Raw genomic sequence first — 18916 nt, forward strand, 5'->3', positions numbered from 1 at the left:
TACAGTTCTGGAGCCTAAAGTTTTAGTTTCTATCCTGGAAACCCGAAGGATTCTCTTAAAAGAATTGCTATCCTTCCTAGATGGGCTCCCTTCAGAGCCAGCCCAAGCTTCACAACAGCAGTATTTGGCGAGGGATTTCCTATGATTTCTACATAACTGTAGTTCCTAGCTTGACATGAAGGGAATGCAGGTTATTCAACTCTAGTTAAAAGCAATGGTAGTGTGGCTGGGGAAAAAGAATGGCTATGCACAGTTACAAGAATCCAGATCAAGCAACTTCCTAAATGAACCTGAAGAACACATCTTCAAAGCACCAAAAGCACATTTTGTTCTGTCTAGTTGCCACTGATTTTAACAAAACTTGCATTTCTAAATAAACTTGGGAAAAAAGACCCCTAAGATTTTCATACTTCCTCAATGTTCTTTTTCTCAGTCAACTTCCATCTTAACTGGGCCTTCAAACTTTTCACTGTTTTTTTGATTGATAGTAAGTTGTCAGAATTAGGTCTTTTATTCAGCCATTTCTCAGCTTGTTTTTTGAACTAGGAAAAAAAAGAGTAATTAAAAAATAAAAATCAGAAAACATTCAAGAATTCTATTTTAATATGCTTTAATCCATGAACTAGAGAAACCGCCTGAAACTCATCTGAATTCAGCTTTTCAGAATGTTCCCTGCAAAAATGGGGTTTTAATTGTGTTTAATTTTAATTACATTTACAACCTGCTGGAAAACATCCTACTGGAAGTTCTCTTGAGTTACATACTACCGATTTGCAATGAATCCACAGATTCCAGCTCCCACTGCCTTAGCAAAGCAACACCATTCAAACCACCCAAACACACAACACTGTATTCATACAAAACAAAGCCTTTTCTAACTCTCTCAAACTTTAACTTAACCATCCTCTCACCACCAGCATACACTATAACTCCCATTGTAAGAGAGAAAAAAATAAAAGGACATATTTTTTAAGAGGTACACCAGAAAGCATTATTAATGTAGATCAGCAAGGCACAAATAAGTCAAGAGCTAACCTCAACACTGGCCAAGTATGTTTTTTGTATGACTGTGATCAGATTTTGCTCCTGACGAACTTCATGCATAACTTTACTGTATGCACTCTTAATTACTTCTTTCTCTTTCTCATCATGTTCCTAGATTGAATTACAAAGATTAAAGTTTAAGAGTCATTCGCTATTTATACGCACTAACATTTCATATGTAACAACATCACTTAAATTCTGAAGCTAACGGAAAAACTCGCATATTAGATTTTTCATCATAAAGATACTGAAAAAGGAAAGCTACTGAGTTCAAAAGATCAACCAGTAGTTTCAGTAAAATAAAGATAAATAGCACTTCTACACAGAGAATCCATTTCATGCTAAGAAAATAATAACTTCAATATAGAATATTAAGTACATATGGAGCACCAAAGTATACAACCATTCTTTCAAAGCAGACACTGGTTCTGTTGCAGGTAGCAGGCACAAGCGACAATCCTGTAACTCAAGGCTGCCCTCTGCCTGTTGCCTGGAAAACATTCTTTTCCCTCCAAGGAACAACCGGAGTGATTTTTCATCGCATGCCCCCAATTCCCTGGCCCAATAAAGAAAAACAAAATTAAGAAAGAAAACATACTGTTAAGTCTGTCTTCAGCTCTTTGCAAATACACAACTCGGCTTCTTTGAGAGCTTCATCCACATTACCAGGAATTTCCTCTGTATTAGAAGACTCTTCTGAGCTCAGGTCAAAACACTTCAAAAGAGGGGGGGAAAAAAAATAAGCTCAGCCTTGCTATCTCCTTGCTGTATTTTAGCTTTTAATTACAAGAACAGACAAAAGAATACAGAAGTCATCACTAATGGAGATCTAATCAGAATGTATGTCAAATATCACCTTTAACTGCCTGACTCTTCAGTGATACACCAATTTCTAGAACTAACATAACTGCAAATTCTCCAAGAAAAGTTGACTCTTGCCTTGATCATGTTTTACTTTCCTAATCTCACTATGTCTAAGGAAAAAAAGAAATATAGTAGACAGATCCTAATCCTCACACCATTGGGTCTAATGTGCAAAGCAAACGTTAGTGCTGCCCACAGAGTGATACACAAAATGTTGACAGCAAAGCTCAGTGTGGCACTCTCAGTGCTGAGTGGGTTTTGTGTTTCTTTTAATACACAGCTGCTTGAGATAAAGATGCACCTTGAGATCTATTTCACTGCTGATAAACAGAGATGTAAAGTTTAACATTACCACAAAGAAACCTTGGATGTTTCCATACAAGACGGAACTAACAGCTTTGAAATAAAGATGTAGATAACACTAGATGAGTAAGATCAGTTTATAATTGCATTGGACGTTGTTTTTGGCAAAAATTTATTACTTTCATCTATGCAAGAGATAGTACATCAGCAACCAAAACTGCAATGAAAATTTGTTTCTGAATTTAATATGCAATATACACCATCATAATCGGAGGCAGTAAACTCTTCCTCATTCATTTACCTGTCAAGCATGGGTATTTCACTACAGATCACAAAAACATTTTGTTGTCTTAAATAAACAAAAACTTCTATAGTCATGTTCAAATGGTATATTGCTTCCAAAAACTTCGAGTTACACAGTGGAAAGGAACCATTCATTCTCTAAAAACAAAAACCATTATCATTCACTGATCCTATTCCATTTTAGATTTTGATGGATGTTACTCCTGATTACACACATTAGTAGAATCACAGAATGGCTTTGGTTGGAAGGGACCTCAAGGATCATGAAGCTTCAACCCCCCTGCTACAGGCAGGGCCTCCAACTTCCACATTTAAAATAGGGCATGCTTCTATCCAAAGGCTACTTTAATCCTTTAAAGTATTTCAGTCACAAAAGGATTAGACAGTGCACACACAAGTTACACAGAAGCACTTCACTTAATGGAAAAGATGTCCTCTCACACGAAAGCATAAACCCTTACTTGGTATGTGTTCCTCAAGATACATCTTCTCCCTGTGTACTGTGGCTAAGGCTTTGTGTACATGAACAGTAGAACTAGCTCCCTCTCTGCTAATGACTACTGCACACAAGCTTGGTTACATACATCATACTTAATCTTCTTCAGGAACAAGAAAGACAGACTTGTTTGCTTTACCTTTAGGATGCCACTGAACAAGTCAGTGAGAATTTTCAAAGCAGCATCTGTATTATTTCTAATATCAATGAACTCCTCTATTTTAGCACACTTCCACTTAAGGAACTGTTGAAACACCTCTTCAGAGTCATTCACTTCACAAACTTGACCATAAGTTGCCTCCAAAGAAACAGACAGTTCCTGTGCATTAAGCAAACAAAAACAGCATGTCAGCACATGAGAAGTACTTTTTTTTAACCACTATTTTATTTAAAACAAACAAAAAAAAACCAAAAAACACTTAATGCAGAAAGAGTAAGAAATAGCCTGATGTCAGCAAGCAGCACTATCACAAAATCCTCTTACAGTGAAGTTCTTTTCATATTCCACTTTCCTGACAAATTTCCTGGCAGCATGTCTATCAGGAAACACGACGCAGAAGAGAATCAAGCATTACTGAGTCTGATACTCCCTTCAAAATATGGAAGGGAAGGATCACAAAAAACAGATCTTAATATGACAAATGTTCCAGGGTCTTCTACTTACAGATTGGACTTCGACACCACATTCATCGAGACAAAAAGCAAGAACAGGTTCAGTTCACAACGCTCCTCAAAACAAAGTGTACTTGTACTAAGGAGCAAGGTGAGCAGCCAAGTGTCCAATGAATGATTCTGGACACTGATACCTCCCATTCAGAGTCACGAGGCAAATCTTTTCTGACACACTTTCATCACCACATTGATCTCTAGATGGAACCAAACCATCTGTGTGTCCAGTATCTCCAAGGACCTATAAAGTTATTTTCACTGCGTAGAAACATTTACTTCCACCTAGATGCCAAGTTTTAAACACCTCCTTTTGATTTGCATTGGAAAACATATCAGTGGCACACGTACAGGAAAGGCACAACAGGTAAAGCTCAGGGCAAACAGATATAAGACCAGTCAAATGACCTCAACAACAAGCAGGTCATTATGTCAGTCAGCACTTGAGATAACACCTTTACAGAAGGCAGCCTTCCTTGTATCCAAGTAGAAAGTCATGTTGAAAAACACTTGAGCTACAAAGATGTCTAAACACTATTTGCCACAGCTCAAAAGGTTGAATTCTCTCTGAAGGATGGGATTTGACCCATGTCTACCAGGACCCTGAATCTCTAGGTGAGAGTTAGGAGAGCAGATTCCATCTGAACAAGTTCAAACAAGTCAAAGACCTCCTCATGCAATTGAATGTGTGCAAGTCCACAGGACCAGATGATATCCATTGTAGGGTTCTGACAGAGATGGCTGATGTGGTTGCTAAGCTGCTCTCAATCATATCTGAAAAATCATAGCTGTCCAGTGAAGTCCTCGGTGACTGGAAAAAGGGAAACATTACTCCTGTTTCTAAGAAAGGGAGAAAGGATGACCTGGGAAACTACAGACCAGTGAGCCTCACCTCCATGCCTGGGATGATGATGTAGCAAATCCCCCTGGAAGAGGGGTCTCATGAGTCCTATTTCTTCCCATTTATCTGTTTTTTATAAACACACTTTTCTAAAGCATTAGCAGCTTTACCGGCAGGAGGATATGGGAACAGATTTCAAAATAACAAGCTGCCAACCAAAAACTGTTCAATGGCCCACAAACATTGAAACCAGCCACTATATGCACACATGGAATTGAAAGTGCAGAATTCCAAGGGAGAGGAATATGCTACCAGAAATTAACTGTGTGCTTATGGACAGGTAACATGGAAAAGCTCACAACTGTTCAGCTCATCCTGGCCGACTGTAAAGTAACATACAATATGTATGCCCACACATCTTTTTTTTCTTAACCAATGCAGTTTTACCACTTAGAAAGCAGGGATCTAAAAAACAACTGTTTACTTGGATCAGCTGGATTCAGCTGAGGTGGAAGCTGTTTGAATTTGTCTGTCAGAAACCCAGTTCTGTACATTTGGGGAAGAATCATAGAATGGCTTGAGTCAAAGGGGCCTCAAAGATCATGAGGCTCCAACTCCCAGGAAGCATCCAGGATTTGTACAAGCTGTCAAACTAACAACCTTTTTTCCTGTCCAAATACATCTGCACAGTCAAAACGAAAGTAGTATTTCTGCAGTTAAAAAGAAGAAAATAGATTATTTCCAGTAATAAAATCCCCAATACCAGTTTGGTAGTACTTCCATTAGTAATTTTCAAGAGTTCCTACTGCATCTATGAAGATTAATTCCTCCCTTATAACTTTCCTGAATTGTAGGTTCTTATCAGCACTTGTCTTTTGTGTTCTCTCTGCTTTGTGAATTCCTGTTAGTCACCAAACACAGTATGTTAAGATAAAACCCTTGCCCAAACCCAGGATCAACATTATTTGCTTCTAGAAACAAAACATCCCCAAGACCAGGGTAGCAAGAAATGCTGAGAACCACAAGTGTCAGATGTACAGCTTAGCTCAGAAGTGAGATCTTAAGCTTCAGCTTCTGCTTGGGTCTACAACCATAAAATGTTTAAGAAGCATTCCCAAAGGTTCTCAGTGTTTCAGACTCAGTAATTAGACGCCCTGCCATACCTGTAATATGTTTGAGCGCTCACAGATGAACAGCTGATCCACTTCCAAAATAAATTCTTTAACTGCAGAATACAAGTCTTGCTGCACTCCATTTCTTTTCGTAATCAACTCATCTCTTTCATCCTATGCAGAAAGAAAAGCACATCAGGAACTTGCTCACAAATGCCACGCACAGTAGTGATAATAAAGAAAATACTAAGTTTTCTAGGAAATGAAAAGCTCTGTCTGGAGGACTGGCAGCATTAGTTCTGCTGTTGGAAGAAGAATCCCGCATTCCTATCAGACAAGGTACCTAACAGACTAATCAATATCAAATCTCTTGAAATGGCACTGCATAATAATGTCGAAGGACACCTCATCATAAAGAGCACTTTCCAAGAAAAGATTCCTGAAAAATACTGCTTTAGAAATGGGAACAATGGAGACTTAAGTGCAGCAAGATTCCACCAAGCAACCGAACTCCAACTAATGCCAGCTCAAGCACCGTCAATTCAACAGTCTACACAGGACAGAGCCCAGGAAGTCAATACATTGTTCAGGAGCCACAAGTCCCCTTCCTTCCCATGTTTGCCATGTCTCTGGGTACATACAGAAGTGCACGCCTCAGGAAATGCCTGTTATTTAACTCCAGAAAGCATTAACTGTTTTAAAAGCTGACATTACAAAGACTTAAGCTCATCACCACAGCAGACAGTGGAATTGACTGAGGGTGAAAACTTCTCAAACTACAGCTAGAAAAGTGATTTATCCATCTCATACTTCAAACAGACACATACAAAAACCCCAGCACCCCACTGGTCTCGGTCACACCAAACACCAGTACTCTTCAGCAACTTGTTTCCAACAACAGCAATCTTTATTATTAAAGATTGTGAGAGCAGGATAAAATAGTGCAACCACTTCATCAATGCCTTCTCGCCTTAGTGACCTCATAAGCAAGAGGAAAATGCATCCCTTTCCATGGATACTTTTTAATCCATGTTTTCAGCCCCTTCCTACTTTTGGCATCAGATTTTGGCTTTTTTAGTGCAAATTATTAACTTGCAGGATGTGAAATAGTTAAAACTAGCACTGGAATCAGCATCTTCATTAAACTGCTCTATTTATCCCACCTTCATAATGCAAATCTTGAATCTATTTCTAATACCAAAACATAAATTAAGCAACACTCCATAGAACAGTGTCTACAGCGTCTGAGTATGCAATGCTTGCTTTCCAATGTTACACTATAAGCATGCATTGCAATCAGAGCAACTTCTAATTATCCATTCCTTTACCTGTAGAGCTGCCACTCTCTCAGAAGTTTCACTCAAGAGCTGCTTAAGTAACCAGCATCAGCATCCTTTCTATTTCAGTCTATCCCTTCCCATGTTGAGCAGACAGTTTACATCCAATTCTACAATGACTTTCACATACATTTTCAAGCCCTTCCACTCCAGATGAGCAACCTACACTATTTTTATGCAAATCATACCTCGGTACCATCTCAGTTCACTAACGGTTATGTTTTCAAGATATCCATTACATAATCACCTTATTCAAGACCAAATAATTCCACCATGCATCTTCATTTGAGGATATTTAAACTAAGCAAAAAAAGTATTAAAAAACAAGGACAAATCAGAAGTGACCAAGTTAAATCAGCAAAAATTAACTATTAAACTAAAGAATGTGAATACTGAAACACCACTTACTCTACATTCAAATTCTACTGGGCTTACACACCTGTAATGCTGTTCAAGATGTACTAGGTTTCTCCAAAAGCAAGATAACACATTTACTTTCAAGTGCTGACAAACCAGATTTGTTACAGGGAGAGAGGAAAGTTAAAGGAAGAGCACACTGCTCAGGTGACCTAATAGCAAAAGCTATCTTTATAAAACTAATTTTGATAGCAAAGTTAACAGCCAAAGCAAATAGAGTTAAAACCATCTGTTATAGCTCAATAGGCAGCTATTTCTTCCATCTATTTGGGTTCAGTGGGCTTCCCGTGCATTGGTATCTCATTTCCACTAAATGGGAAACAAAATGCAACTGAGTATGCTGATGTTGCTGGCTATTAAAAATATTTGTTAAAATACTTAAATCATCATCAAGCAGAATAACATGCAGACCATTTTACTGTGAGCTTCTTGGACATTTCTTATATCTGCAGGTAAATTCTACAAGAGCCTTGGAATATCCCGCTTCCAGCAATTCATCTTAAAAACTAAATAAACCCTTCAGGGAGCTCTGCTCCTCAGCACACATTCCCAGTCACACACCCTGTGCAGTTCTCAGGCACTCTAGAGGATACCTGACACTTAGAGATCCTGTCATTTCTCCTTTTCCCCTATTTAAAATATGAGTGACACTGCCATGACAACCTTCCATAGCAGGAATCTTTGAAAGCCACAGAAGGCTCTTGAGAAGTCATAAGAGTTTGTGCCACTGTTCATTAATGCCTTAGTTTAAGCAATTAGGAACAACGCCAAAAAGGAAGACGGGGGTTTCATTTCTGAACAGAACTGGTTTTCAGACTGTTGCGAGGCCACACTTTGCCAACACAGAACATGGGGCTGAACAAACAACTGGAAGATCACAGTGCAGTCTGACCATAGCATTTCAACTGCTTTAACAGTTGAACACTACCACGCATCCTGTAGACAGCATCATTGTTAGCCATTCACAACTAAAAACAACCAGCACTGTCAAGATGGCCAAACATATTCCAGTAAATTCATTCATATATATATATCCTGAAGCACTTGTCATAATTGAGACCTCTTCTCACGAAGAAGTATCTTCCTGCTGCTTCCTGGGGTTGGTGACTCAAGAGGAGAGAAAAGAAGAGGCAGCAGCTATTCTTTTATGTTGCCAGCCTATACAAAGCAAGCCCAAACTGCTGTATGCATACTAACACCTACCTTAGACATCTGACTAAGTTTTCAGTAAATAAAAGAATCACTTCTCACCTACAGCAACTGAATGTGTGCTGTGCTACAGACGTTCTACTTCTTGCCCCAGCACAGAAACAGAATGTATTTTATTCAACCAGAAGGCTTATTGTTTTTCAGTCAAATTTCATGAGCTATTAAATTCACTGAAGCGCTGCAACATCTCTTCAGCAAAGACATTTAAAAAGGTTTCAGGTTATATATATGAGAATACAACATGTTTGCTGCCATCTTCCCAGGGTGCTGCTACCTTCCCAGCCCCATCACACCACACCACTTGCCCCAGAGCACAGAACCCTCCTGTTCCCAAAAGCAGCACCTCCACTGAGAGGCAGTACATAAGCATATTTATCATCACAGCCGCTTGTACATACTCAGGCAGGCTCTCACTGATTGTAACAGCTGAGAAGTTGCACTAGATGGCATATTTCCCCCGTAGAAGCCCATCTTCCTGCACTGTTGCTATTTGCATACCAATTTCCCTACACACCCCCGCGGGAGGGACTTGCATAATACTGTAGTGGCATAACGCTTCAGGAAAGGTTTTAAAGACACATAAGCTGCTCAGCTAAAGTGGTTTGCAATTATTACAGAATAGAAGCCCTTTAGTTAATGTGTTCTGACATCTTCAGATGTCTTCATAAATACCAACGGTGTCAAAGAAGTCTACATTAACAGAAAAATAACGCTTCATAAATATACCAGCTGCAGCAGGTAACAAAGCTCTGATGTCTGCCTTTTGCCAGGTAGCGTTTCCTTTCTGTGCTCATGACACCCCGCTACACTTACAAGACTAAAACACTCTTGTCAAAACTTACCTCGTTTTTGCATAACTGAATCATCTCCTGAGCCAAGTCATGCTCTGTCCAAAGCTTCTGCAATTTTTCCAAGGAACATGGAACGGTGATATTTCCTTCTGTAACCAGTTTTATGGCTTGTGAAAGCTGCTCCCCAAAACCAGCGTTCTTTTTCGCATGCCTGAATATTAAGGAAGAAACAGACTTTTTAATCCAGAAAATATTTATGTCTCCCCAGAACTCAAAGCACTTTAGAACTCAATGCTATTCACACACCTTTGACATACGGAGCTTGACAACTATCATGTTAACCTAGTTTCTACCACAAGGCAGTAGCAGCAGCGTGCCTCCCTCAGCTGTTAAATCCCAATTTGAGGAAGAAGGCAGTAACAAGAATATGTTCATTATACCACAAAATTCTGCTTTTAATTTCTCCTGTTTTATTTCACCCCTTTACATTTTCTTTACTCAACTGTTACAAACATGTGAGTATATATTATATATGCTCCTTCTTACCAGCACTGACAGTCATTTCTATGTCTCAGTCCCACTGCAGCTTTGTTCCTTCTTTTAATACTAGAGAGGTAACTTCAACTACCCAATGAAATGTATCTCTACCAGAAATAAAGATACCTAAACTAAATCGTTTAGTACACTTTCAGGGGATAAACAGGGCAATAATAAAAAGTACTAGTTTTGAAACAAATACCTTGTTTCTTTCAACACCTTCACGTTAGCAGCCAAATCTTTCATTTTTGTTCCAACGTACTTATGCAGGGTTTCCTCAAGACATTCAGCTCTTTTCCTGGATGCTTCCTTCTCTTGATTAATCATCTGTCAATTTTGAAGTAGCATTTCAGACAGCAAGATAGAATCAGCTGGTATGACTAATATACAGACCACAGATTAGACCTTAATAAGCCTAGCTGTTATTGAAACACTAACAAAATGTGTGGGGTATTTGCATCTTCTCTATTAAGCAGCAATTAAGAAAACATTTTCCTCCAGTCCTAAAATTCAACAGCTGCTACGATTCCATGATGCTTTGGAGTTCTCAGCCTAGTATACAGAGTTTTATTTAGCCTTTAAGCGAGGAGAAAAAAGAATGACAACATCCTTAGAAACAAAGCACATTTTTAAATCACAAAATGCAAAACTCAAAGCTCAAACTGCATGAAGCGCAGCAGCAAGCTGGTACGTGCACCCAAGGGAGTGATGGTGCAGCGTGGACCACAGTGCACGTGACAGTGCTGCCAGCATGCCCTGCACTGGAGGAAACCAAGTCTCTGTCTAAAGACTGTGATACTGCTGTATTTCAGCACTGCCCTGAACTGCAGCCCAAAGAAACTACAAGACAGAAGCACCATGAAAAACACCTGCAACCAGGAAAGTAGTCTACTTTTTTTTTTTAATGTCCACACACCTGAAGTTCACCTTTCAGATGCTCAACTTCCAGTTCTAGTTCCTTCTGTCTTCTCAATAGATTGACATTCTCCTTTCTGTTAGCTTCTTTCTCCTCTTCAAAGACGCCATTCTCTTCAGCCAGGTTCTCATCTCTTACACGTGTAAAACCTCTGTTAAGCACTGGGGCAGAAGCTGGTGGTTTTTCCCTTTAAAAAAAATATAGGGGAATTAAAAAGGAATTAAAAAGCCACCACGATGTGCATTCTTTCATGCTACCATAGTTTCAGTAATGATTACAAAACACCCCCCAAAAGAGACTATAAAAGCATCTTAATCATGCTTTACTTCTTCACAATTTATAACACTCTCCACTGCAGTCTTCAAAGACTGTTACACAACACTGAAGAAGAAAACAAACAAGAAGCACAACACACACACATCCTTTGAAGAGAACCCTTTATATGTTTTACTATCACCAACTCAAAGGCCTTCCCTTGAGGGAAAAAAAAAAATCCTGCTCTATTACACATCAGACCCAGAATAGCCAAGGTCCAGCATAATTCCAATTTTATACCTACGGAATAGGCTGAAGTACTTTAAGGAAAGCATTTTGTATCTCTACCCCTGCATAGTATTAGTTACATCACAGCTTTTCTTTCCACTTCATGATTACGTCCCTCCTGCAACATACGAACATCACCAGAATATGTGGAAATGGAATAAGGAACCTGCAGCTGCTCAGACCAGACAGGATTCTTTGGGGTACAGTGCCAGCTCAACAGTGGAGACATATGTTATAACAACAATATTAAATAATGATTATTATCTCTATTTTAAAAATTAGATTTGAAGTGTATATAACTCAGAAAACAGGCCAGATTACTTGATTCATGATAAAACACTACGCTATAAATTCAGACTCCTTTGAAGAGCACTTCATCTCATGTTAGTATTTTTTATTAGCAGCACAGAATCACCCAGGAGATTTAACTGTAATTTTAAACAACTCGGGGTGTTTGGGGTTGGGTTGTTTTGGTTTGTTTTTCCGGAAGAACAGAATTTCTTACATCACTGCAGCTCTGAATGAGAAATACCATCTTTTCCACCCACAAACATCTTCCCCAGCAGCCTGTTGCCATGGCAATCCGAGCAATTGTAGGACAAGTTTATTTTAAAAGATTTCTGACAATTCTAAGTGCCAAGTTACCACTAGCTCTTGTCAATGTAATTACAAGCTTCAGACATCACTACCCCCTAAAGCTCACATCAGATTGCAATAGATGCTTTATTCCCTATAAGCACACACAGTTGAGCTCCTGCACAAATAAATAACCAAAATATGTTTGTCCTGCCAGGTGAACGTACTTTCACATTCCACATTTGAGTCTGATGAGCTTTTAATACATGTAAATAAACAGGGAGTAGCAACAAAGAGTCTCAAGGACAAGCACGTAGCAATTACGCAAATACATAAATGAACATCACTGTCAGTGCAGAATCTCTAAGAAGCCCAATATCCTGCAACCTTCACTTCCAACTACGGTTCACTGTTTAACAGATGTTACACTTCCTACGTTTTCAGAAATCTCACATTAAGATACAATCAAAATTCTCTGTGGAAAGTAAATGAAGAACAACATGCAACAACAGTAACAAACAGGATTTGTACAGATTACTGTCCTAACTCCCATCACCACAGCACACCACACACATCTTGTATACATACTCTCCTTCCACTCAGTACCAGCATTATTGGGTGCTGGGAAGACAGGAGAAGAACCTTTCATTTTAGATACTCATTTACCCCGCTGCTTTCTCATATAAACATATCCCAACAACTACACCCATCACAACACTCACACAACCCTTTCCCTGATATCCCATTGCCTTACTTTGTAAGAACCATATGGTTTCCAGCAAAAACCTCATTCCTCGCAGTGGGACCCACAGGGTCCAAGAAAGCTCTGGGATGGTTGCACAGCGCATGACCAGGTCTGTTCAGCCACAGCTGGGCAGGAGACTTCATCTTCTTACGCTGGTTTTGCAAGGCATCTTCTCTCTTTTCCACATCTTCAGTGCTTCCTGGAGATCTGTTCTTTTCAGCAAATCCCGCCTTGGCCACCTCTTCTCCAATGTCTACTTTTTCACATTCAGCCTGGACAAGAATGGTATCACCCTTCTGCTTGGCCTTCTCTCGGACTTTTATTGCCTTTTCAAAAACTAGGCTACCCAAGAACGTCTTCCCCTGTGAAGTGAAATATACTGTTGTTGTGAACTGGTCATTTTGAGAACTTACAACTCAATTTAGACAACTTCCTACTATGAAACCAAACCAAAACAGAATTTAAGACCAAAACCCAAAGAGAAACACAAATAAAGCTTCTTATGTTTAACACACTTATTCTGAAACAATAGTGCACCTATACAACTCTGACTGCACTCGATCTAATCCCTGTTAATGCCAGACTGGACATCAACACCAACATTTCTCCCTCATTATTCAACTTTGAAGAATTTGGTATCATTCATGGATAACAAGTCCAAAATGCCATCAACTAACAGGTTTTATTTTTGTTCAGCCACATCTGAACATAAGTTGCTGCCCCTTAAAAATTGAGACTGGAAGAGACTGGAGGAAGGAAGGAGCTATAGTTTCAACACACAGCAAGCACAGAAAGCTTTACTGCAAGAAATACAAAGTGATGGAAAGACAAGCAAACAAAAACCAAACAGAAATCGTAACAGATTTTCACGTTTTCATCACATTAAGCAACGTGAACAGGACCACGGAGAAAAAACTCTATACACAAGCAGTCTCAGTATCTCCTCTGAATGGCACAGAGGTACAAGGCAAACAAGACAGCCATTCCCTGCTCTCGAAGCAGCTGCTGGTGAAGCGCTGGCAGCACCAGCAACAAGAGCATAATTCCAAGAGTGCAGAATGAGTGGTGTCCACAAGAAAGAGATCACCACTCAAAACTGGATCGACCGGTGCCACTCAGAACAGCTCTGAGCTGTTATCAGTCCTGTTGGTAACAGCTGCTGAGCACACAGAACTCAAAAGTACAAAAGCATACTCTTAAAAGCATTCCCTCCCAACACACCATGAACCAGACCATTTCAGCTTCTGGAGTTAGTTCAGGGCGAGCAACCAGTACTTCTCAGCATGTCCTGCTATCACAACTGAGCACTCGGCTCGTCAAAAACTCCTCAAGACACTATGTAGATATATGGCACCATCTGTTCCAGGCACATCTGCCACTCACCTGGTCAAACATGTTTAAGTTCTGGTCAGCTGGTAACTGCAGTCCCCAGAGTCTGTACTTCTTGGCAACACCTGGATATTGCAAGTTTTCGGGAATTTCAACTATTTCTGATCTATTTATGATCTCAGAATTTCCATAGTCAATGTATAATACCTGACACTGTAACAATGATACAAAACATAATTAAGCAGAAGTTGTGTGAACCTCCTACCAAAACATGAACTGAAAACAACTACAGCACAAGCATTTTAACGTGTGTGACACAGCGCTATGCCTGACATCAGACCCTCTCATACTATGTCTAACACACCCTTCAAAGAAAGGCAGTTAGAGTTGAACAAAAACTGAGAAAACTTGGAGTTTTCATATTTACTGGTGACATCCTTTTACCCCTCCAGGAACTACAGTTTGGAAGTAATATAGAAGACTTCCTTCCATAGGCAATCTAAGGTGCTCAGAAATCATCACTTTAAAAAGGACCTACAAACCTTCTGGGTCAGCCACCCAAAAGCAACAAACAACCCTTTGAGTGCAACTGGATCAGTGCTAACACACCACACAACAGCTACCATTTTCACCTCTCAGCAGTCTGAAATTAAACTGCATCGTTTAACAACATTAACTATCGCTTGTGATCTTCTTTTTTCCCCAAGACATCCCAACAGCACTTTGCAAGTACGTCACGTCTTGTCAGTCTTCTCATCAGCAACATTCAAAACTGCAGGTTGCTTGGATTTGTGTCACACATCCATATTCATTGGTTTTTCTATTTATTCAGACAGGGAGGTTAGGAGGAGGAGGATGGAGGAGTCACTTTTATTTCCTGCAAGAGTGTAAAAAAGTCGATATATTTTTAAAACTGGAGGAAAAAAAAATGTTTCCTGCCTTTTCGTTGTTGATCATACGCTGCACCATACATCTGTACCAACATCTATCTTCAGAAAAACAGCCACCATAGATCTAAAAAGTAGGAAAAAAAAGATCAAGAACAGCATTTTGAAAATACAAGCACAGATCAAAATGATATTCCTAACACGCTGCAAATCTTACTTTCACTCTGCTAGAATGATCTCAGCAGCACTATGAAAACAAAGGGATGCATTTGATGTCCCACCTCTCATAACAACATACACTGCTTCAAAAACTATAAACCTCTACTCCACAAACAATAGCTCAAAGATAATCCTCTAACTATAAAAACTAAAGTTTTACACAGCGGGTTCATACATTTTTTTTGTCTACAAACGTGTTGCTACAACATTTAATTGCATTGACAGCTCAGTAAGCTGAGGTAAGGAACAGACAGTCACACCACAAATGTGATGAGCTTGCTGTCGATGTGCTTTCTTCCAGAGGAATGCAGATGGCCATTTACCTGCACACAAAAAACAGCTCAAAGATAGACTGCTTTATTAAATCTTCTTTAGCAGTAAGCCATTAGCGGCTCACACAAAGGTTGCTACCACTCTTTATAGGCTGAACTCACCATAAAACTGCTACTAAACATATTCTTGTTATTTTCGTAAGACCACTTTGTACGGCCCAGTAAGCACTACAGATTTTCACCTGATCTTCCATATTTTCTGAGAGGCAGCAAAGATCCCCTTCCCTAGAAAAGCATTACTCTATAGCTATAGGCCATAATCTTATATCAATGCATACATGCACACACGGTTGCACAATTTAACTGAGATCTGAAGTAAAGAAAGAAAGAAAATTTGCTCTTCTTTAAGATCAACAGCAGTTCTTAAATAGGTTTGGAGAGCACAGACCCACAACATAAAGACCAATAAAACAGCAAAGAAAATGGCTGCGTTCAATTAAAGCTTTTACATCCAAGGGGAAAACAACTTTTACATACAAATGCCTACATACCTTATTAAAATCAAGCTTGCCAAATGCTGCTTGAGCCCGAGGACAAGCTTCTGCCAGAGCACAACTTAATTTCAAGAGGTCATTACAGCTACTGATATTCTAGGTGTGGAGAGAGGGCATGAATTACTGTCATTTTTAATTGCTGTTTGATGGATTACAACAGACAAAAATTAAGACAGAACAGTTGCGCAGCTGCTGAAGTAAGTAATGCCCCACCTTAAACTTCAGAACCTCGTGGTTCTAGCTGTACTTCTCAGCCTGCTCTTATCTTTCAAAACTTCATGGAGAGGTAGACAAACAATCCCAGATGAACAGTCCTCAAAGAGCACTTTTAACAGTTTAATTACCAGATTCTTCAAGAAATACACAGGTCCATGTATCAATCCTGCATCACAAACTTTTGTGTGTTCAGTGTTCTTTGTATCTCTCTCCATAAACACAAGAGACAACAGCTCTAGCACACCCCTCATCTCCTTACTTTGAAGACTTAGGGTTTGGTTTAGCTAAGCAATGCAGATACTTTCTAGTTACAGCTTGGTTATGTGAACCACTGAGAGGCTTGGTCAGATCCAGAAGCGTGGTATACATTCAATGTCAATTTCACATGTAATTCAAAGCAAAACATTCAGAGCTTAGAAAGAAAACATCAGTGCAGCTAAACATTGTCATCCTCAGAAGTACACTCCTAACTTCTACACCTTACAGAATGAAAAAAGGACCATAACTGAGACTAAGAACACAAGGGTAAGAACCCAAAGGAGAATGAACTACTAGATCTACTTTTATTTTAAAGGGGAAGCTGTTACATAAACAGTACAAGCTTGCTCTCACTCCCCGCTAGCTCTTATTAACAGAGCCAGTGCCTGCGGTGCCCATGGGGCTTGCAGTGAGACAGGTGCTGACAACACACACTCCATCAGTCAACAGCAGCCAACAGACCAACCAGACAATGTAAACCCAGAACCACCTGGATTTCTCTTCTCCCTTCTGCACCCAATTAATTAAAGCTGCTGTTTTTCATCTCATTCACACCTCTCTCCTGCCCACATAGCCCAAAAGGGAAAGAACCTGTTGCCTCAAGCAGAGCAGAGGACACCCACCCACCCCCCAGCTGCCTGCTGAGGTGCTCCCGTTGCCTCCTATGGTACTTTGCAAGTAATATCAAAAATACTTTATTTTTTACATAATGACTGCCAAACATTTGTGGAACAAGCTGCCCAAGGAGGTGCTGGAGTCACCATCATGGCGATGTTCAAGAAATGCATATGTGTGGCACTAAGAGACATGGCTCAGTGGGTGTGGTGGTGACAGGCTAATAGCTAGACTTGATCTTAGTCACTTCTTCCAACCAGTGATTCCATGAAAACCTGGCTACAGCTCAAACAGATAGGCATTACTTTTGACTTTTTAAAGGAGTGACTGATTTCAGTTTTCAATGACACGTTGCTCGTGAGTATGAGATCTAAATTAACCTTTTTTGTTTACACCCACCTGTGCCCAAAACGTTATGGCATCTTCAACATGGCAGCCCACAACATCCTCAGCTTGAAGGAGAAAGAAAAAGGTTAGTATACCAAACAAGTGCTACACAAAGCAATTGCTCACCACCTGCTGACCAATACCAGACAGTCCCCATGCAAGCAGCTCCTCAGCTCTGCAGTTCTACCACAGGATGGCACAGGGCAGGAATACCCCTGTGAGCAGCTCAGCTCAGCTGCTGTGGTTCTGGCCCTCTCACCCCTCACTGGCAGGACAGCAGAAGCAAAGAAAACTGACAGGTTGGTGGCACTGTGCAGGGCTACTCAGCAACAACTGAAACATCACTGTGTTACCAACACTGTTTTTCTCCTACAAACACAACACAGCATCACACCAGACACTGTGAAGCAAAACAACTCCGTCCCAGGCAAAACCAGGCTGACTTCATTCTCAGATGTAAGGTTACATTGTTTGTAGAAAAAAAAAGAAGATAACAAAACAACCTCGCATTACCTTTTCCATACTCCGTGCCGTCATCCGTGCAGCCACTCGTGACAGAATTCATGACAGCCCCTGAAACACCACAGACTGCCCTCAGCTGAGGCAAGGCAGCGCTATCACCTGAACAGCCACCAGACCCCTCTGAGGCTAAAAGCAAGACCTCAGCACCTCCTACTCTCACCTTACCCACAGATCAGACCCCGCTGAGGGAGCTCAAACCGCATTTAACCACAAACCCCCCCCCCTTGTTGCACCACCTCCTCACACCCGACGGCTGCACACGCTGCCGCCTTTCGTCCAGCTTCCCGCCGCCCGCCCTGCGCATGCGCGCACCGCGCCGGGCCGCAAAGTGCGGGAGAGATGGGCTGAGGGGAACGGGGTCGTGAGGAGGGTGCGTGTAGTGCTTGGTGTGCTTAATTAGTGCTTAATTCACACAGTTCCCTTCCCCCAAAAACTGAGAAGGACACGGATATTTAGCGTCAGAGAAGCACAGGGCCAGAAGGAACCCCTTCTCCTTCCCTTATCGCTGGCCATTCTGTAGTGTCGTGAATACCACACCTCAGTTCTTCCACAGGAAGATGAGAATGAGGGAAAAAAACTATCTTCTACTCTGAGCGTTGTAATAATGGCAAATATTCGTTTGAAAGCCAATTGTTCTAAACACGAAAAGTGGCTAAATGCCACCTCAGACCTATGCAATTACATTTTAATAGGTTAGAGCACTCTATGTATGACAAATCCTCATATCCTATGCCTGACTCCTTGGATCAGAGTCAGGAATGGTTAATGTGTGCAGCTGAATGACAGACGGATGCCCACAGATAAATCATAAAGTGAAACTTCTCTGCCCTCTGACACCCTGCTCAGAGTCCAGGACCTCTCTCAGGAAACAAGTCATCAACAAGCTCACACAAAATTGAGCTCCTCAATGACCGCTGTCACTGGCTGACACTTGGGCATCTGATCTCTGCTTTTGCC

The 18916-nt window shown here is 40.5% G+C and overlaps 1 protein-coding gene across 4 annotated transcripts in view; it reads right to left on the reverse strand.

Annotated features, from left to right (window-relative positions):
• STK31 (serine/threonine kinase 31) overlaps positions 1–18267 on the reverse strand; it is a 29794-nt gene extending 11527 nt beyond the window's left edge. The window contains exons 1-15 of one of the 4 annotated variants that reach the window (XM_015853875.3): positions 18125–18267; positions 17951–18010; positions 17450–17502; positions 15959–16057; positions 14969–15043; positions 14084–14242; positions 12710–13062; positions 10837–11023; positions 10123–10247; positions 9435–9594; positions 5681–5803; positions 3150–3329; positions 1643–1759; positions 1036–1155; positions 411–542 (exon numbers count right to left, since the gene is read on the reverse strand). In XM_015853875.3, coding sequence (XP_015709361.2) covers positions 411–542; positions 1036–1155; positions 1643–1759; positions 3150–3329; positions 5681–5803; positions 9435–9594; positions 10123–10247; positions 10837–11023; positions 12710–13062; positions 14084–14242; positions 14969–15043; positions 15959–16057; positions 17450–17502; positions 17951–18002 — 1935 coding nt within the window. In that variant the 5' untranslated portion in view covers positions 18003–18010; positions 18125–18267. Of the gene's footprint in view, positions 1–410; positions 543–1035; positions 1156–1642; positions 1760–3149; positions 3330–5680; positions 5804–9434; positions 9595–10122; positions 10248–10836; positions 11024–12709; positions 13063–14083; positions 14243–14968; positions 15044–15958; positions 16058–17449; positions 17503–17950; positions 18011–18119 lie in introns of all 4 variants that reach the window. The other 3 variants (XM_015853874.3, XM_015853873.3, XM_032443185.2) reach the window with 3 other exon arrangements.
• Between the last annotated feature and the right edge of the window lie 649 nt (positions 18268–18916).

Source organism: Coturnix japonica, chromosome 2 (genome assembly GCF_054131305.1).
Source record: "Coturnix japonica strain WE chromosome 2, WE-NBRP24, whole genome shotgun sequence".
Classification (NCBI taxonomy): Eukaryota; Metazoa; Chordata; class Aves; order Galliformes; family Phasianidae; genus Coturnix; species Coturnix japonica.